The following is an 18,211-nucleotide window of genomic DNA, read 5'->3' as shown; positions in this document are numbered from 1 at the left end:
AATATGCATAACACATAATGAATCATCATATCACTATTTTTTCCTAAAACATTGTATTCATTTAACTTCTAAAAGGAATGAGTCATTTTACAAAGACTTTTGTCTATACAAATTACAGTATAGAACCTTTTGAAAGTTAAATGTCTATACTGAAATTTTTGTGTCGAATAACACCAGACTTGTAATTTGAAATTATTTTATAAATCTGTGATCAGCTAACATACCGAAGATCATAGATTATTTCTATGCATATCTAATGAGGAAGAAAATCGATCGAACGACGTAATGATGAATATTTCTTTATTCAAATCAAGTTGAATTTTTTATATGTAATTTTTGTAGATCAAGCGATGGCATTCGCGAAAAGCTGAATCACGATTAACAGGAAGTGTTCTGATAAGAATTGTCTATTCGCGTGTTCAAAAATTCGCGATTATGTTCGATTAGTTCGCTCATAACAAATGCCGGAAGTTACCACGCTAAGGGAAAAATAAACTAACAGGATTTTTACCCTTTAAAATGAACGCGATAACGTTCTATTAAAGGAAACTCGTGCACGCATATTTATCGAAGGTAAATAGAATTGTTAATATGAATGAAGGAGTTCGATTGATGAAAAATTCATCATGATTGGTATATATTTTACCGGATGTGAATCGTTCAAGGAGGTAAAAATGTTCTAGAATGTTCTAGAACATTCTAGAATTTTCCGAAGTATATAAAGCGAAACTTGATCAGCGCGCCACTTCATTCAATAATCTGCCAGGTGCTCGACAACGTGTTCTCGTATTCTTGAGAAGCATTTTCTAACAGCCATTCAACTGGACATCAAGGTACAGTCGTTTTCTTTTTTTTAAATTAATGTTTAAGAAGTATTTAGCTTATTTATAACGTCATTCTGTATGTTCATAAAATGTATTAAATCACATGAATAATGAAAGATGAAAATTGTTCTCACAATAGCTGAAGTGTTAAATCATTATTACTTTATTGCATTTTTACTTATAATTAAATATTGCTATAATTGTAGTATTTTTTTGGTCATAATTTTCATTATTTTATGCTTATCATTTTCACGGTCGACATTCTGTGTGCGTATTTTCGAATGGACGCGACACGTGTTTTTTCTTTGTGAAATTTATGAAATTTGTCTATCTAAATTGCTTAGATACAGAATGACATTTTTAAAAATTTGCACAAAGATAAGGTGTGCAAGAAATTAAAATATGATGTCTTTTTTATATAAAAATTATTAAAAAATAAATGCAATAAGAAAATATTTGATATCATTCTATAATTTTCATTGTAGATGTCTGCACAAATGGAAACTGAGGCTGGCGATGTGGAGACTTTTGCATTCCAAGCTGAAATTGCTCAGCTTATGTCTCTGATCATCAATACCTTTTATTCCAATAAGGAAATTTTTCTCAGAGAATTAATCTCAAACTCCAGCGATGCTCTTGATAAGATACGCTACGAGTCTTTGACTGATCCTTCCAAGTTGGACAGCGGTAAAGAATTGTACATTAAAATCATTCCAAACAAGAATGATGGCACTCTGACCATTATTGATACTGGTATTGGTATGACCAAGGCTGATTTAGTAAATAATCTTGGTACAATTGCTAAATCTGGTACCAAGGCATTTATGGAAGCTCTTCAGGCTGGTGCTGATATTTCCATGATTGGTCAGTTTGGTGTAGGATTCTATTCTGCCTATCTTGTTGCTGATAAAGTTACAGTTGTTTCAAAACACAATGATGACGAACAGTACCTATGGGAATCTAGCGCTGGAGGATCATTCACTGTCAGGCATGACCCTGGAGAGCCATTGGGACGTGGAACAAAAATTGTTTTACATATCAAGGAAGACCAAAGCGAATATTTAGAAGAAAGTAAAATTAAGGAGATCGTTAAGAAACATTCCCAATTTATTGGTTATCCAATTAAGTTAGTAGTTCAGAAGGAACGTGAGAAAGAATTGAGCGAAGATGAAGCTGAAGAACCTGAGGAGAAAAAGGAAGAGGATGATGGAAAACCAAAAGTTGAAGACATAGATGAAAGCGAAGAGGCAGCAGAGGAAGAAGGAAAGAAGAAAAAGAAGAAGACTATCAAGGAAAAATATACAGAAGATGAAGAATTAAATAAAACAAAACCTATCTGGACCAGAAATCCTGATGATATTTCTCAGGAGGAATATGGTGAATTTTATAAATCACTGACTAATGATTGGGAAGATCATTTGGCTGTTAAGCACTTCTCTGTTGAAGGCCAATTGGAATTCAGAGCTTTACTCTTTGTTCCAAGGCGGATGCCATTTGATTTGTTTGAGAATAAGAAGAGAAAGAATAACATCAAGCTTTATGTAAGGAGGGTATTCATTATGGACAACTGTGAAGAATTAATTCCAGAATATTTGAATTTCATGAAAGGTGTAGTTGATAGCGAAGATCTTCCTCTCAACATTTCTCGTGAGATGCTTCAGCAGAATAAAATCTTGAAGGTTATTCGTAAAAACCTTGTTAAAAAATGTTTAGAATTATTTGAAGAACTTACAGAAGATAAGGATAACTATAAGAAATTCTATGAACAATTTAGTAAAAATATTAAATTAGGTATTCACGAGGACAGCACCAACCGGAGTAAATTGGCTGACCTTTTAAGATATCACACCTCTGCTTCTGGTGATGAAGCTTGCTCTCTGAAGGACTATGTAGGCAGAATGAAAGAAAATCAGAAACACATTTACTTCATCACTGGAGAGAACAAAGAACAAGTTGCAAACAGTTCCTTCGTTGAACGTGTCAAGAAACGTGGTTTTGAAGTTGTTTACATGACGGAACCTATTGATGAATATGTAGTACAACAAATGAAAGAGTTCGATGGAAAACAATTAGTATCTGTAACCAAAGAAGGATTGGAACTCCCTGAAGATGAGGAAGAAAAGAAGAAGAGAGAAGAAGACAAAGCCAAGTTTGAGAACTTGTGCAAAGTAATGAAGAACATTCTTGACAACAAAGTAGAAAAGGTTGTAGTATCAAATCGTTTGGTTGACTCTCCTTGTTGTATAGTCACCTCACAATATGGTTGGACAGCTAACATGGAAAGAATTATGAAAGCTCAAGCTCTTAGGGATACGTCTACTATGGGATACATGGCAGCAAAGAAGCATCTTGAAATCAATCCTGATCATGCCATCATCGAAACCCTTCGTCAAAAAGCAGAGGTTGACAAGAGTGACAAAGCAGTGAAGGACTTGGTAATCTTGTTGTTCGAAACAGCACTCCTTTCCTCAGGTTTTACATTGGATGAACCACAGGTTCATGCCGCAAGAATTTACAGAATGATCAAGTTGGGTCTTGGTATTGATGAGGAAGAACCTGCTCCAGAGGAACAAAGTACAGAAGATGTACCTCCTCTTGAAGGAGATGCGGAAGATGCTTCCCGAATGGAAGAAGTAGATTAAGTTTAAGATCTGAATGTGAAATTAATATTAATGTCATTGTAGTTATTAAAAGACTGCCAAAGTAGCCACGTTTTATGTGGTGTCATTAAACATTCTCATTTTCATTTCTTGTATCACACAAACCCTACTTAATTTATAGTACAAAATTTTGTTTTAGATAATAAATATTTTGGAATTAAGTTAAGCTTACAATAAAATAAAATTTACATGTGTACAGATTTGTATTACTACCATTTCCTTTAAATTGCTAAGTAGATACTACAAGTGTAATCGCAAAATCAATTAGAAAAAAAAATGAATAATCGTCATGGTTACAGTAATCGGTATAGATAAATTATTAAACATGATTTACCAATTCAAGTTAGTCTAAATTCCATAAAAAAGAATCTCAAATTCAATACTTTTTTTATTTATATTTCGTTTCGTATCAAGTATTGTGTATGTACATATACATACAGTAATATCATCTGTAAAATCGTATTGCACAAGTGGTCAATGGAACTTTGCACGCATTAGTTTCCATCGAACATTTTGTACTTCGATAAGGTAGGTATGTCAAAACACGCCATCTACTCGCAACTTTGAAGTGAACGAAAGAAGACACTGTCGCAAGTAACATTTGGTAACACTTGTTTTCTGCATATCATAGACAGAATTGTTAGAAAAATTATGATGGCAAGCAAAGGTTGGAAGGTTAGTGCATCGGTATAATAGTAAGAAACGTATACCGTATGTTCACGTATGCACATAATAAACATGTAATTTACATGAATTAAATTGCTATAGGTGGTAAAACCGCACGTGCCTATGATTAAATTTCGTAAGGGAGGAATAAGCAGAGGTAATGTCACATAACAATCATTAAATAGCTTAGTTTTAAAAGCCGAATGAAATCCTTGTTATTGGTTAGCAACTCCTGGGGCTTCGAACGTACAGTCTGCGCAATCAGGGCCGACATTACAACAACGAGGTGTAGGTGCAACAGGGCCAAACGTAATCGTTTTACCAACAATAGATGACATTCATCTACCTCCACGATTTCAGAGACGACCCATCGATGAGAAAGAAATAGCATATATTAACGTAAGTATATTGTTATTTTATTTGTATTATTCATTCGATCTAATGAAAATTTTCATATATATATATATATATATATATACACACACACACACACACACACACATATATATTTATAGTACATAGATCTAAAGAGACTTTGTATATTGAGATAAGTTTTCTGTTTTCAGAGAGGAGGTCCAGAATAAGTTATATAAATTTAAATAATCCATAGGACATCATCAATTTTAGTATACTGTAAGCAATCATTTTCTTATTATCATTATTGTTGTTATCATTGTTAATATATGATGTAAATAAATGGAAGTAAGATCAGTGGCCCTGACTTGTACATATATATTTCTATTATTTTACCTAATAAACAAGATCTTTTTACTTTGCCTCTATGACATTGCCAGAACCTGCTATTTCTGGCCAGCTTTTTGGCTTATTCTTGTAACAAGTACCACATTAATCCCAGGCAAGAAAGGAGAAACGATCAAATTGTTTCAATCTTATGTAATATTTGTTTACTGTGTTATGTCACAATTATTATTTTAAGTTAGTCAACATCTAAATATAAAACATGAATTTTTAAATATAGTCATGCTCGCGTTAATTTTTCTGATTTTCAAGATTCTTTTTTTTTAAATTTCATATACAAATTTATTCTACGATCTTAGCTTCAAAGAAATCAAGAGGAATTTAAATTTAAAACTTTGTTCTTTTTCACGATCTTGTTTGAAAAATGGTTTGCAAGTTTTAGTAAACGAAAATTAAGGGAAAATATTTTAAGAACAAAAGCGGATAGGTACAGCCCTGTCCCATGACAGAAATAGCAGACGACAGTGCGCTGCTGTGCCTTCCATCCGTTCTGCGATCCTTGAACGTGGTAGTGGAAGATCCACGACTATTTTACCTTTTAACGAAATTACGAAAGTTATACGAACGACGAATTTCCGAATATGGCTGAAATAACGGATTTCGGCCCAAGAAAGACGATTTTCATTTTAGCAATCGTGGCAGGGTGCTTTGCGGTATTGTGGCCGAAAATTTTCTACCCTATGCTCACAGCATCTGTCACTTCACATCATACATCTGATACTTCTGGTAAGATTTTAATACTTGTATCAAAATCTTCAGAAAGAAAGAAGGATGAGTGATGATGTACCAACATGTTTTCTATTAAATTAACTTCTTAATGTTAATCCAATTTAAACAGTTCAATGATTTAATTAGGATTATAACATCCTTTTTTCAGTACTACTCAATTTTTAATCTTTGCAATTCGTTATCCAGGACTGTGAAATATATTTTAGTATGTTTTTGAATATTTATTAGCATGCTGCGATGTAATATTTGAAAGTGATGTTACTGCTGCTGATATTGTATATGAAATGTGTCAGAATATATTAAAGCATCATCAGATTGATCCAAGGGTAAGAGATGCTTTGAGAACTATAAAACTGACGCCGCAAAGTGCAAGTTTATGTAGAGAAGAAATTTTAGCAAGATGTGGTATAGATTTATCTACATTTCTTGCTGAAAGAGAACGTTTGGGAAAGTCTTATAAACAGGTTTTGGAAGAAATCAGATCATTCAATAGCTCTCTATGCCTAAAAATGTCTTTTGGCATTCCCCTTTCTCAACTAGGAACTCCGCATCTGATAAGATATCATATTTTAATGCCTCACAGTAAGAACTATATAAAGTTTTGCTCAAAATTGTTAATACTATTCACTAACAAGACACATAACATGTGCAACTTTCTTCTGCTATTAATGTACTTACATGCTTTTAGTATAATTAAACATTCAATAACACTACTAAATAATTTTACTTTCAACTTCAAACATAATTTTGGAATTATTAATCTTACCAATTATACATGGAAAACAAATTCAAATTATCTCTTCTTCTTGGCAAGTTGCCAAAAGAGCAAGTATAACTAGTGATGAGTAGATGGGAATAAGTTTGACCTATAGTCATGATTGTATCTATCTATGTAGCAGCTTCTTCCACTATATAGGGGAAATACAAACTAACGTTGTTTATATAAACTTTGATAATAATATATTAATAAATGTTTTAAATCATTTCTTCCTAACATTTTATCTATATGTTAGGTACTATCAGACAAGAAAGGCGTACACCACCACATGCAGGAGGTTTGCATCCTGCATTGAGAGAGCGTGGTAGAGCAATACCCTCCTCTCATATTGTACCAAAAGTAATAGATAGACCTGATCAAGTTGTGCCAAAAATGAGACCACCTTTGGGAGGTGCAGGGCATGTTGTTTCTGCACCAAAGGGAAATGGTACTATGGGAATTATTATGCCACTGTATACATTAGGCATTGTGTTATTCTTTTTGTATACAATTGTCAAGGTAATTTGTAGGATATTTTATTTCATGTTATTTTTTATTTATTTGTTGTAAACTATACCCTCAAACTTATGTATTGTTTTATTAGGTGCTAAAGAAAAATTCGGATAGTGAAATCATTTCAGAATACCCAGGAGCAGCAGCAGAAAAAGAATTTCGAAAAATGGTATTTAGTCCTGAAGCTTTTGCTAGTGCAATGACTGGTGGCACAATGAATTATTCTAAGGAAAGATCTCCTTCGCCACAGAGGCCTGCACCTACTATAGAGGAGCTAAAAGATCGTAAGTTCTTTCAGTTTTTCAAAAAATTATCGACAACACTTGATTTACTTTATCATTAATGCAGTGTTTTCCTTGAAAGCTAGTTCCTTTAAAGAAATAGTGAAAGATAAGGTACATGTTCTTTTGAGTATCTAATCAGATTTTTAATGGTGTTGCATGATGCAAGGTTTGCACAATTAGAACACACACGTATTTATACCATGAATTTAACTAAAACAATGTTAGACTAAAATTTCAAGTATTGTAAGTACTCGTGTATATTCTCTGAATTCGTTTGGTAATGTTGTACATGCTGGAACACAAGAAGCGGCAGGAGACATAGAGATAGATCAACTGAGACGACGTTTGGTCGAGACGGAAGCAGCCATGGAAAGAATTGTTGTTCAGATGGGCAACATATCACGTTCAGTTATGCATAGTCCAAGCTCACAACAAGAACTCAAGGTTTACTAGACTAATTATGAAACAATTTACATTTTCAGTTTAGTAGTCCTTAGAATTATGCACGTTGTTGTGTTCTGATTGCGTTTAAAATTTTACCTTCTCCTAAAGTACATTATGTACATGTCGTATTATTACTATGAGGTCTTCAATATTTTGCTTTTTCTACATTTCAATGCTTTTATATATCCGTTATTTAATTATTCACAATTTTTTACACATTCATCTTGATGAAAAGTGCATACTCGTTCAAAGCATTTAAATTATTAAGTATATTAAGTAATAGAATTTATAGTTCTTAATTTTATATTTAAATAGTAGATGGGCCTCCAAAGTCCAAAGGCTTGGCAGGGGTCAATCGTTCATTTAAGGTATATTCTTTGCTTCAAAGATTTATTAACCAGAGTAACCAGAGTTTGTGAGAAATTATATGTATTAAAGTTCTCTTCATTCTTAAAAAAAAATCTATCCCGTTCAAAATGTTCATTCATCACAATATCAAGGGTTTAATACTATAATAACATTGTTTATAAATATTTGTAACATGCATTACACCTAAAATCCTACTTTTAATCCTGCCATTAAAAGCGATTAAATTTGAGTGCATGATAACTGCAAGTTATTGATTGCTGTAATCAAAAATAAAATTTTATTTTCATATACATATTTTTCTTTGTAACACGAATTTTTTAAAAATAAATTAGCACTATAATTTCAGTGTTTTATTTTTCAGTTGCATGGTGTTTGTATAAATGCTATATTATACTTTTAAAAGAAGTATAACAAACTTTTACTTTTTATTAATTTATGAGTATTAACCATCATGCTGTAGTATCCATTAAAAATAATATATATTATGTTAAATATTGTGTAACTATACTTTAAAGAAAATAGTATAGAAGGTTGTTTATTTAAATAATTTAATTTACAGGACGATGCCGTTGCCCAGGCAGATTATAGTAACGCAGACAAAGAAGTAGAAAATATAGATTCACCAACTGTTAAAGTCATGGGTATGGAAATGACAGCTAGTTGTGAGGGTAAAGGTAGTAGACCTTCCACTCCTATAATACCTATTGCACCCAGGTAATAGAAATATAAAAAGTCTAATGATTGTTAGCCCAAGATGTGTAATAATATCAATCGTGTTGTTTTAGTCACACTGAAAGGGAAAAAACACCGCCGAAACCAATATATTTAGAAGGTGCACTTCCCTCACAGTGTGAATTACTTGTAACAGATTCAGAAACGCAAGCTCAAAAACCGGAAGAGGACGTAGAAGCACCTGTTGTACTTTCAGGCAAAATGACCCTTTCCCTCATCAGTCTCGACCAAAATGCAGCTGTAAGAAAATATTAGAATTACCAACAGAATCAAACGAATCTGCGGAGCCTTGTTTTATTTGGTGATTCTTTCATTCATTTAATTGTTTGCTTCTGTACATATTACTTAACATGAAAATGACAAATCACGAGAATTATTACGAACCGTAAAAATAGCTTTTCTACTTAATTATTTGTGTAAGCTCAATACCGATATGCTATAGTGCAAATAATAGCCATTTGGATTCTGTGATTTGTTTTAAAGATTAACATCTAATTTACATTGTGCATTGAATTTATTATTAATCGACTAATTCTAATGCGAAATATTACACATTTCACATTCTTCTTACTGCTATAAATAATTACAACACTTATATTATTAATCCCTTATTAATTTGATTTTTTTAATAAGACAACTAATAGTACTTATTTATTGATGATGAGAATTAGTTAGCTTCTTTAGTTATTATAGTTAGAATCTATTATATGATCATTACACATTCAATTACATACAATCTATCAATTGTCCTTATATACAATTTAAACATCAACACCGGTAAATTATGTTGAACACGAAAATACTAACTATTTTACCATTAAATTAGGAATCTGAGGAAGAAAATCAAGATCTACGCGAGGTAGAAGATGTAACAACCTTGAATGTGGAAGGCACAAAAACCTTGCCAAATGTTGACATAATTGATGGTAGACAAAAAATACAAGTCACGGAAAATATTGAAAACAGAGTGAAAGAAATTCGTAAAAAGAACATGCAGGGTGTAAAGACTGAAGAAGAACAAGAAGAAGAACAAAAAGAAGAAGAAGAAGAAGAAGAAGAAGAAGAAGAAGAGGAAGAGGAAGAGAAGGAAGAAGAGGAAGAAGAAGAGGAAGAAGAGCTGGAAGACGAAGAAGATGAAGAAGAAAGGAAAGAAGATGGGGAAGAAGAAGAGATTGAGATCGAAGTTGACGAAGAAAGGATAGAAGAAAACAGAAACAAAAAGAAATACATGGAAGAGTCTGAAGAAGAGCAAGAGGAAGAAGAAGAAGAGGAAGAAAAAGTAGAAGAGAAGAGAAAACAAGAACTAAATGTCGAGGAAGATAACGAAGAAGTTGAAGAAGTAGATGATGAAGGAACTGAGGAAGAGGAAGACGAGGAAGATGACAGCGACGAAGAAGAAGACGATGATGGAAGAAGTATATAAAAAATGTACAAAATTTCATCTTAAACATGTCAATGAAAAATGTATTTAATTGGTACTACATGGTCTTCGCAAGAGGAAATGGGAAATAATGACTGTAAGAACAACGAATTACAGGAATTACCGGCGGTCAAATTGAAGAGAGTGGAGACTAAGACAATGGGTTGCCTTATAATGAAAAGACAGTTCAGAACAAAAGGAAACTGAGATGACAAACTAACGTTTAATTAAATCAGTGTTTACCAATCTTTAAAATTGATGGACTACAGAAGAAAGAAAAAAGTATTTGATAAAAGTAATAATGAACGATACAGATGTTGGTTAAGCACTGCCAAATACTTAATAAGTTCAAAACATTCAAATTTACTGCATGATCACATTATTGCCAATTGTATCCTATATTCAATAGAATCAGAAATTTCTTAATCAGAGGGGCCAAACAAGAGGCAGTGCTTCGTGCACATGTTCGGTAGTGTCATTGTGCAATGAAGACCACAGGATTATAGTACAGTCAATAGATACTATACAATTCTAAACTGATTCTGATTCTGTATCAGGTATGGTGATTGGCAAGCACTGATCTATGTATATGCTTGTGCATATACCAGTTGTTTGAAAATAATGCTACTTAGTATTTTTTATTATGTCACCACTATAAACGTTTTGTTCGTTGTTTTTTTATTTATGAGTTTTATATCGCGCTGTATATGGCAGTATTTGAATTACATTTAAATGAAGATTTTATAATGATGTAGTTTATAAAATCGTTTAGTATGCAGCATTGTCATTTCCATACCTATGTTTAATTAGTGCAATTCTATATTGGATGCAAGTGCAAGAAATAATCTTCATTATTTTGTGTATAATATAGAGTGATAATTCTTATGTAAAAAAATGAAAAAAATTAAATTGCAAGTTAAAACTGAAGATACTATTATGCGCAAAGCATACAATTTATTTAATTGCATGATCTTATATGACAATGTTAACAATATATTAATGTTCATAGTATTCATTTTTTCATAATTAATATCAGATAAAATTGTTAGTATTGTTATATAATACCTATATAGAAAAAGCTAGTTGCGAAACAATAAAAAAATGCAGGATTTATTGAAACCTTATTATGACTTTTATTTTAAATTAAATAGTTTTAGAACATTTCTATGTCAATGGTATAAAGCTGCCGCATTTTTTGTATTGTATATTACTACTAAGAAAACATGAACCGAGAAAAAACATTCGAGTGAGACAATATTAATTCAACAATAACTTTTTTATTTTTCATTTTTGCTAAATGAAACTTTCACCAATGTAATTGTAAGGTTTTTCTGATTAAAATAAGACCAAACACCATATAATTTGCATTATTTTTACTTATTTAGATATAAATAAGTAAACAAATAATTATAATTCAAATTATGTCATGTTTGATCTTGTTTTAATCAGAAAAATCTCACAGATACGTTAGTAATATTTTCATTAAAAAAAGGTCAAAAATAAAAAGGTTTTAATCTTAAATTTTGATTGCGTTAGTATTGTTTCACATGTATACAGGTATTTAAACTTGCTATTTTTTCCCGTACTCTGCCTCGATTCTCGGCTGTCACCACATCAAACGCGATCCGAAGTCGCTCACCAAACGTGTTCTGTAGATTCGAGTTCATATTTGATTCCGATTGAAATGCATTAACCGAGATTTTACTGTATATATTTAGACATTTTTATACTGCTGCTGGCCGTGAATAAAAAGAGCATTTTACAGGAAACAATATTAATACAAAGTGTTGAAGCATAGATAAGGGCTATGAGAGCCGAGGGATTCTACGAGGGATTCTTCGCAGGCCCTCCAAGCAGTGATGCCAGAACCGTGGGACGTGGGACAAATTTTTACCCTCTCCACGACGTCCCACGACGTCCCAGTGATTCCCCTACCGCAGTTGTTTCATCTAACACAAGCGCGTTGTCCCACGTGTCCGTGTGAGCTCTGCGGGTTTGGCAGAGTTCGGCTGCTTTCGTCATTTCTACGTTATCGGCTCGATGCTCAAACCGCTAAAGCACGTGGCAGCAGCATCGACGAATCGACAAAATAATATAATTTCGTCCATGGCAATATGGTAGAAGTGAGAAACCAGGAGATTCAGTTCGAATCCCGATTCTACGGTTTCAGTTCTGATTCTTAATGCATTAACGTTTCTTTAATACATAAAAATACATTTTTAATACATTAATACTATGAAATACATTAACTTGGGAAGCAGTTAAAAGAAGGAGTTGAACTGCATCTTTCTTTGATATTTTTTTTAATATTTAAGTTTTATATATATACATATGTATGTACGTCCATATGATAAAAGTACGTGATACAGAAGTAATTTCTTCAATTAGATATTACTGTTATTCTAACTATTACAATACGTAAATTCGAAGATATACGAGGAAAATTGGTTAGGTTAAATTGTAAGGATATAAGGAAATTTCAATCTTTAACGGTTTGTCAGTTTTATTTCTTATTCCTTACAACTATTATAATTTTATTCTCTGAATGGTCATTACAATGAAAGATGGATTAGATACAATTTGATTCCTCATTTAATTTGTTATATACATATCAGGTTTCTTGCAACTATTGCAACTGGTCCACGCTTATACGATATTGCATATTTTACTTTCCTATAATACAACAAGGAAACAAAACTATAATATAGTGATTACCATAATACAATAGAAAATGTTAAGCTTGCTATAAACCTTATGTGTTTTCTGTGTAGTTATGCTGCACTTTCGCTTCGTTGCTTTATAATGACTAATGACTGATTTTTCTTTTGAATGAAATTTCCACTAGCGTATTGATGAAATTTTTCGATTAAAACAAGATCAAACACGACGTAATTTGAATTATAGTTACTTTATATATTTGCATTAGGTTTTAAATAAATAAGTAAATATAATGCAAATTATGTCGTGTTTGGTCTTATTTTGATCAGAAGAACCTTCCAATTACATTGGTAAAAGTTTCATTTAGCAAAAATGAAAAATAAAAAAGTTATGGTTAAATTAATATTGTCTCACTCAAATGTTTTTTCTCGGACCCTTTAATTCTCGGACCTCTTTCTCTTTCGCTATTTGTCTTTTTCTACGTTCGTCAGCATTCAAGAACTCGCTCGAGCTGTGTCGTTCTGCCAGCCTCGCACACTTTCAGGAGAATCGGGAAAATCCAGCATAATAACACATTCTATGCTGAAAGAATATACTAAGTTATCTGTCTAAAAAAATTTTAATAAATCTGACAGATTTATTTTCGGGCTGCTTTTCTTAAGTAATCAGCATTTTACCAGTCTCCTGTACGGATCGGGTGTAGCAGTTTGTAGCAAACTCAACATGTTTTCGATATTATGTCTAATATACAACCGATCGAAAAATATTAAAAATCCAGGATATTTTGTGCCGTTTTTTATATGTCAAGGGCCATCGAATTGAAATAAATGACCAACAATGAATATTATAATAAAGGTGATCGCTGTTCATCTATTTCCTTTCTACGATGTATTTCTTCCACAAGAGACGGTTTCCTAACAATTTACAGTACAGTAAAATCTGGGTACATATAATGCAAGACGTCCGATCAAACTTCGACACCTCGCTCGGATATGCATATGCAATGTTTTGATTCGATCTCTCTGACTTTTCGTCCACTTTTAACATCAATTTTAGCAAGTAATTACAATTCAAACTATATCGTGTTTGGTATCATCTTAATCAGAAAAATCTGGCCAATACGCCAGTAAAAATTTCATTTAAAAAAAGTCAAAAATAAAAATGTTTTATAACTGAATTAGTATTAGTCACACCGATATGTTTCGGCTCTTTCGTTTGATCATTTGACCTCTCTCTCTCCTCCACTGCCTGTCGCTTTCTACGTTCACGCTTGGCTGGCGTCGCGCGTAACCCGAGATTCGACACCTCGCTTGGATCCCATCTCTCTTGCATATGTATATCCAGATTTTACTGTACTGTAAATTGTTAGGAAACCGTCTCTTGCGGAAGAAATACAGGATTGCCTCGAAATAAGCAAGTGGTCTCTGCTTCGAAATAAGCAACTGTTAGGTCTCGAGCCACTTGCTTATTTCGAGGCAATCCTGTACATCGTAGAAAGGAAATAGATGAACAGCGATCACCTTTATTATACTATTCATTGTTGGTCATTTATTTCATTTCGATGGCCCTTGACATATAAAAAGCGGCACAAAATATCCTGGATTTTTAATATTTGTCGATCGGTTGTGTATTCTACATAATATCGAAAATATGTTGAGTTTGCTACAAACTGCTACACACGATCTGTACAGGAGAATGGTGAAATTCTGATTACTTAAGAAAAGCAGTCAGAAAATAAATCTATTGCCAGATTTATTAAAATTTTATTAAACAGATAAGTTAGTATATTCTTTCAGCATAGAACGTGTTATTATGCTGGATTTTCCCGATTCTCCTAAAAGTGTGTAAGGCTGGCAGAACGACACAGCTCGAGCGAGTTCTTGAATGCTGGCGAACGTAGAAAAAGACAAATAGCGAAAGAGAAGGAGGTGCGAGAATTAAAGGGCCCGAGAAAAAACATTTGAGTGAGACAATATTAATTTAACCATAACTTTTTTATTTTTCATTTTTGCTAAATGAAACTTTTACCAATGTAATTGGAAGGATCTTCTGATCAAAATAAGACCAAACACGACATAATTTGCATTATATTTACTTATTTATTTAAAACCTAATGCAAATATATAAAGTAACTATAATTCAAATTACGTCGTGTTTGATCTTGTTTTAATCGAAAAATTTCATCAATACGCTAGTGGAAGTTTCATTCAAAAGAAAAATCAGTCATTATAAAGCAACGAAGCGTAACTGCAGATTAAGTACACAAAAAAAAGAAGGTTTATACCAAGCTTAACATTTTCTATTGTATTATGGTAATCACTATATTATAATTTTGTTTCCTTGTTGTATTATTGGAAAGTAAAATATGCAATATCGTGTAAGCGTGGACCAGGTGCAACAGTTGCAAGAAACCTGATATGTATATAACAAATTAAATGAGGAATCAAATTGTATCTAATCCATCTTTCATTGTAATGACCATTCAGAGAATAAAATTATAATAGTTGTAAGGAATAAGAAATAAAACTGACAAACCGTTAAAGATTGAAATTTCCTTATATCCTTACAATTTAACCTAACCAATTTTCCTCGTATATCTTCGAATTTACGTATTGTAATAGTTAGAATAACAGTAATATCTAATTGAAGAAATTACTTCTGTATCACGTACTTTTATCATATGTACGTACATACATATGTATATATATAAAACTTAAATATTAAAAAAAATATCAAAGAAAGATGCAGTTCAACTCCTTTTTTTAACTGCTTTCCAAGTTAATGTATTTCATAGTATTAATGTATCAAAAATGTATTTTTATGTATTAGAAAAACGTTAATGTATTAAGAATCAGAACTGAAACCGTAAAATCGGGATTCGAACTGATTCTCCTGGTTTCTTAATTCAGCCATATTGCCATGCACGAAATTATATTATTTTGTCGATTCGTCGATGCTGCTGCCTCGTGCTTTAGCGGCTTGAGCATCGAGCCGATAACGTAGAAATGACGAGAGCAGCCGAACTCTGCCAAACCCGCAGAGAGCTCACACGGACACGTGGGACAACGCGCTTGTGTTAGACGAAACAACTGCGGTAGGGGAGTCACTGGGACGTCGTGGGACGTCGTGGAGAGGGTAAAGATTTGTCCCACGTCCCACGGTTCTGGCATCACTGCCTCCAAGCAGTGATGCCAGAACCGTGGGACGTGGGACCAGTGATGCCAGAACCGTGGGACGTGGGACAAATTTTTACCCTCTCCACGACGTCCCACGACGTCCCAGTGACTCCCCTACCGCAGTTGTTTCATCTAACACAAGCGCGTTGTCCCACGTGTCCGTGTGAGCTCTCTGCGGGTTTGGCAGAGTTCGGCTGCTCTCGTCATTTCTACGTTATCGGCTCGATGCTCAAGCCGCTAAAGCACGTGGCAGCAGCATCGACGAATCGACAAAATAATATAATTTCGTGCATGGCAATATGGCTGAATTAAGAAACCAGGAGAATCAGTTCGAATCCCGATTTTACGGTTTCAGTTCTGATTCTTAATACTGTAACGTGGTGACACCCGTGCCCCCCCGTTACAATCGCTGCGCTTTTCCCACTTTACATTTCCACCTCAAAACCACCCGTAACCCTTCCCTCACCCAACCCTTTCCCCCTGCTCACCGGTGGCGGGCCGATGGAGGCGACGGAAGACCTACAAGGAATACCCGCAGAAGGAGCTACGAGGCCGGCGACAGACCTCTACCCTTCCTCCAAGGAAACGGAGCAACATGGGACTCCGAAGAAATAGACGAAGCTGCCCAACTGATGCAAAACGTCCACCCGGAGCCATCTGTCGCCGAGCCCGAAGACCTCAGCCCACCCGTCATCGCGGGATATCCGCCAGCCCCATCGACCCCGAGCACCGGTGTATCGAAGATCGATAATCGATCTATCCCGTTGCCGGAAGAGGCCCCCTTCCTAGTCCCATCCCCTCCCCAAAACCATCCCGCGACGGTTTCGTCGTCGCAGCAGCGACGGCGAACCGTCACTTGAGCCCGAGGCTAGCGTTGCGAGTGATAGAGAGATTTTGGGAAGCAATAGAAAGATTTTGGAAAGCGGTAGAGAGAGAGTAAGAGAGAGAGCGAGAAGTTTTGGGTGAGTCCCTTATCGTAATTATTGTATTAGCGAGATCGAGGCAACGGCTACCTTCTCCGCCCGCGCATTATTCGACATAGGGGCGAGTCCCCCTTTATTTTCCAAACACGAAGTTTTCCTCATTCGCGTAACGTAGACGAACTTTCCTGCGAACCCCTCCCGACCCTAGAGATTTCCCTTCCCACACTAATCCTCCTTGCGTACTCCCCCGCGAAGTATTGTACGGACGTAAGTGCCCCGAGACCCATCCCCTGTAAGACACCCCCAATCACCCCCCTTTTTCTTTTTTGATTCAAATCGCCACAGCGAGTGGCTGGCGCTCAACGTTTGTGAGAAAGAGAGAGAATCCTAGAGTAAAGGCGGCGAAAGGAAACTCCGTATAGAGTGAACCCCCGAAGAGGGTCACAATACATTAACGTTTTTCTAATACATAAAAATACATTTTTGATACATTAATTCTATGAAATACATTAACTTGGAAAGCAGTTAAAAAAAGGAGTTGAACTGCATCTTTCTTTGATATTTTTTTTAATATTTAAGTTTTATATATATACATATGTATGTACGTACATATGATAAAAGTACGTGATACAGAAGTAATTTCTTCAATTAGATATTACTGTTATTCTAACTATTACAATACGTAAATTCGAAGACATACGAGGAAAATTGGTTAGGTTAAATTGTAAGGATATAAAGAAATTTCAATCTTTAACGGTTTGTCAGTTTTATTTCTTATTCCTTACAACTATTATAATTTTATTCTCTGAATGGTCATTACAATGAAAGATGGATTAAATACAATTTGATTCCTCATTTAATTTGTTATATACATATCAGGTTTCTTGCAACTATTGCACCTGGTCCACGCTTATACGACATTGCATATTTTACTTTCCTATAATACAACCAAGGAATCAAAACTATAATATAGTGATTACCATAATACAATAAAAAATGTTAAGCTTGGTATAAACCTTATGTTTTTTTTTGTGTACTTAATCTGCACTTACGCTTCGTTGCTTTATAATGACTGATTTTTCTTTTGAATGAAACTTCCACTAACGTATTGATGAAATTTTTCGATTAAAACAAGATCAAACACGACATAATTTGAATTATAGTTACTTTATATATTTGCATTAGGTTTTAAATAAATAAGTAAATATAATGCAAATTATGTCGTGTTTGGTATCATTTTAATCAGAAGAACCTTACAATTACATTGGTAAAAGTTTCATTTAGCAAAAATGAAAAA

The 18,211-nt window shown here is 33.9% G+C and overlaps 2 protein-coding genes across 5 annotated transcripts; both read left to right on the top strand.

Moving 5' to 3' along the window:
* Positions 1–674: 674 nt before the first annotated feature.
* Positions 675–3,520, top strand: LOC117601204 (heat shock protein 83). The gene is made up of 2 exons (XM_034317679.2): positions 675–833; positions 1,310–3,520. The coding sequence occupies exon 2, from the start codon at positions 1,310–1,312 to the stop codon at positions 3,464–3,466; it is 2,157 nt and encodes a 718-aa protein (XP_034173570.1). The 5' UTR covers positions 675–833; the 3' UTR covers positions 3,467–3,520.
* Positions 3,521–5,339: 1,819 nt separating this feature from the next.
* Positions 5,340–11,141, top strand: RIC-3 (RIC3 acetylcholine receptor chaperone). 4 transcript variants are annotated; one of them, XM_034317680.2, is made up of 8 exons: positions 5,343–5,635; positions 5,867–6,220; positions 6,652–6,914; positions 7,000–7,192; positions 7,497–7,636; positions 8,565–8,719; positions 8,791–8,977; positions 9,564–11,138. In XM_034317680.2, the coding sequence occupies exons 1-8, from the start codon at positions 5,491–5,493 to the stop codon at positions 10,158–10,160; spliced, it is 2,034 nt and encodes a 677-aa protein (XP_034173571.2). In that variant the 5' UTR covers positions 5,343–5,490; the 3' UTR covers positions 10,161–11,138. The 4 variants fall into 4 exon arrangements, with proteins under 4 accessions (XP_034173574.2, XP_034173571.2, XP_034173573.2 ...); XM_034317682.2 differs by lacking the exon at positions 7,497–7,636 and adding an exon at positions 7,955–8,004 and having other exon boundaries at positions 5,344–5,635; positions 9,564–11,137; XM_034317681.2 differs by lacking the exon at positions 7,497–7,636 and adding an exon at positions 7,952–8,004 and having other exon boundaries at positions 5,345–5,635; positions 9,564–11,136.
* The last annotated feature ends 7,070 nt before the right edge of the window (positions 11,142–18,211 follow it).

The sequence above is a fragment of the Osmia lignaria genome, chromosome 16 (assembly GCF_051020975.1).
Source record: "Osmia lignaria lignaria isolate PbOS001 chromosome 16, iyOsmLign1, whole genome shotgun sequence".
In the NCBI taxonomy this organism is placed as follows: Eukaryota; Metazoa; Arthropoda; class Insecta; order Hymenoptera; family Megachilidae; genus Osmia; species Osmia lignaria.
Note: the sequence above shows the minus strand (reverse complement) of the source record. Positions and strands in the feature narration are given on the sequence as shown.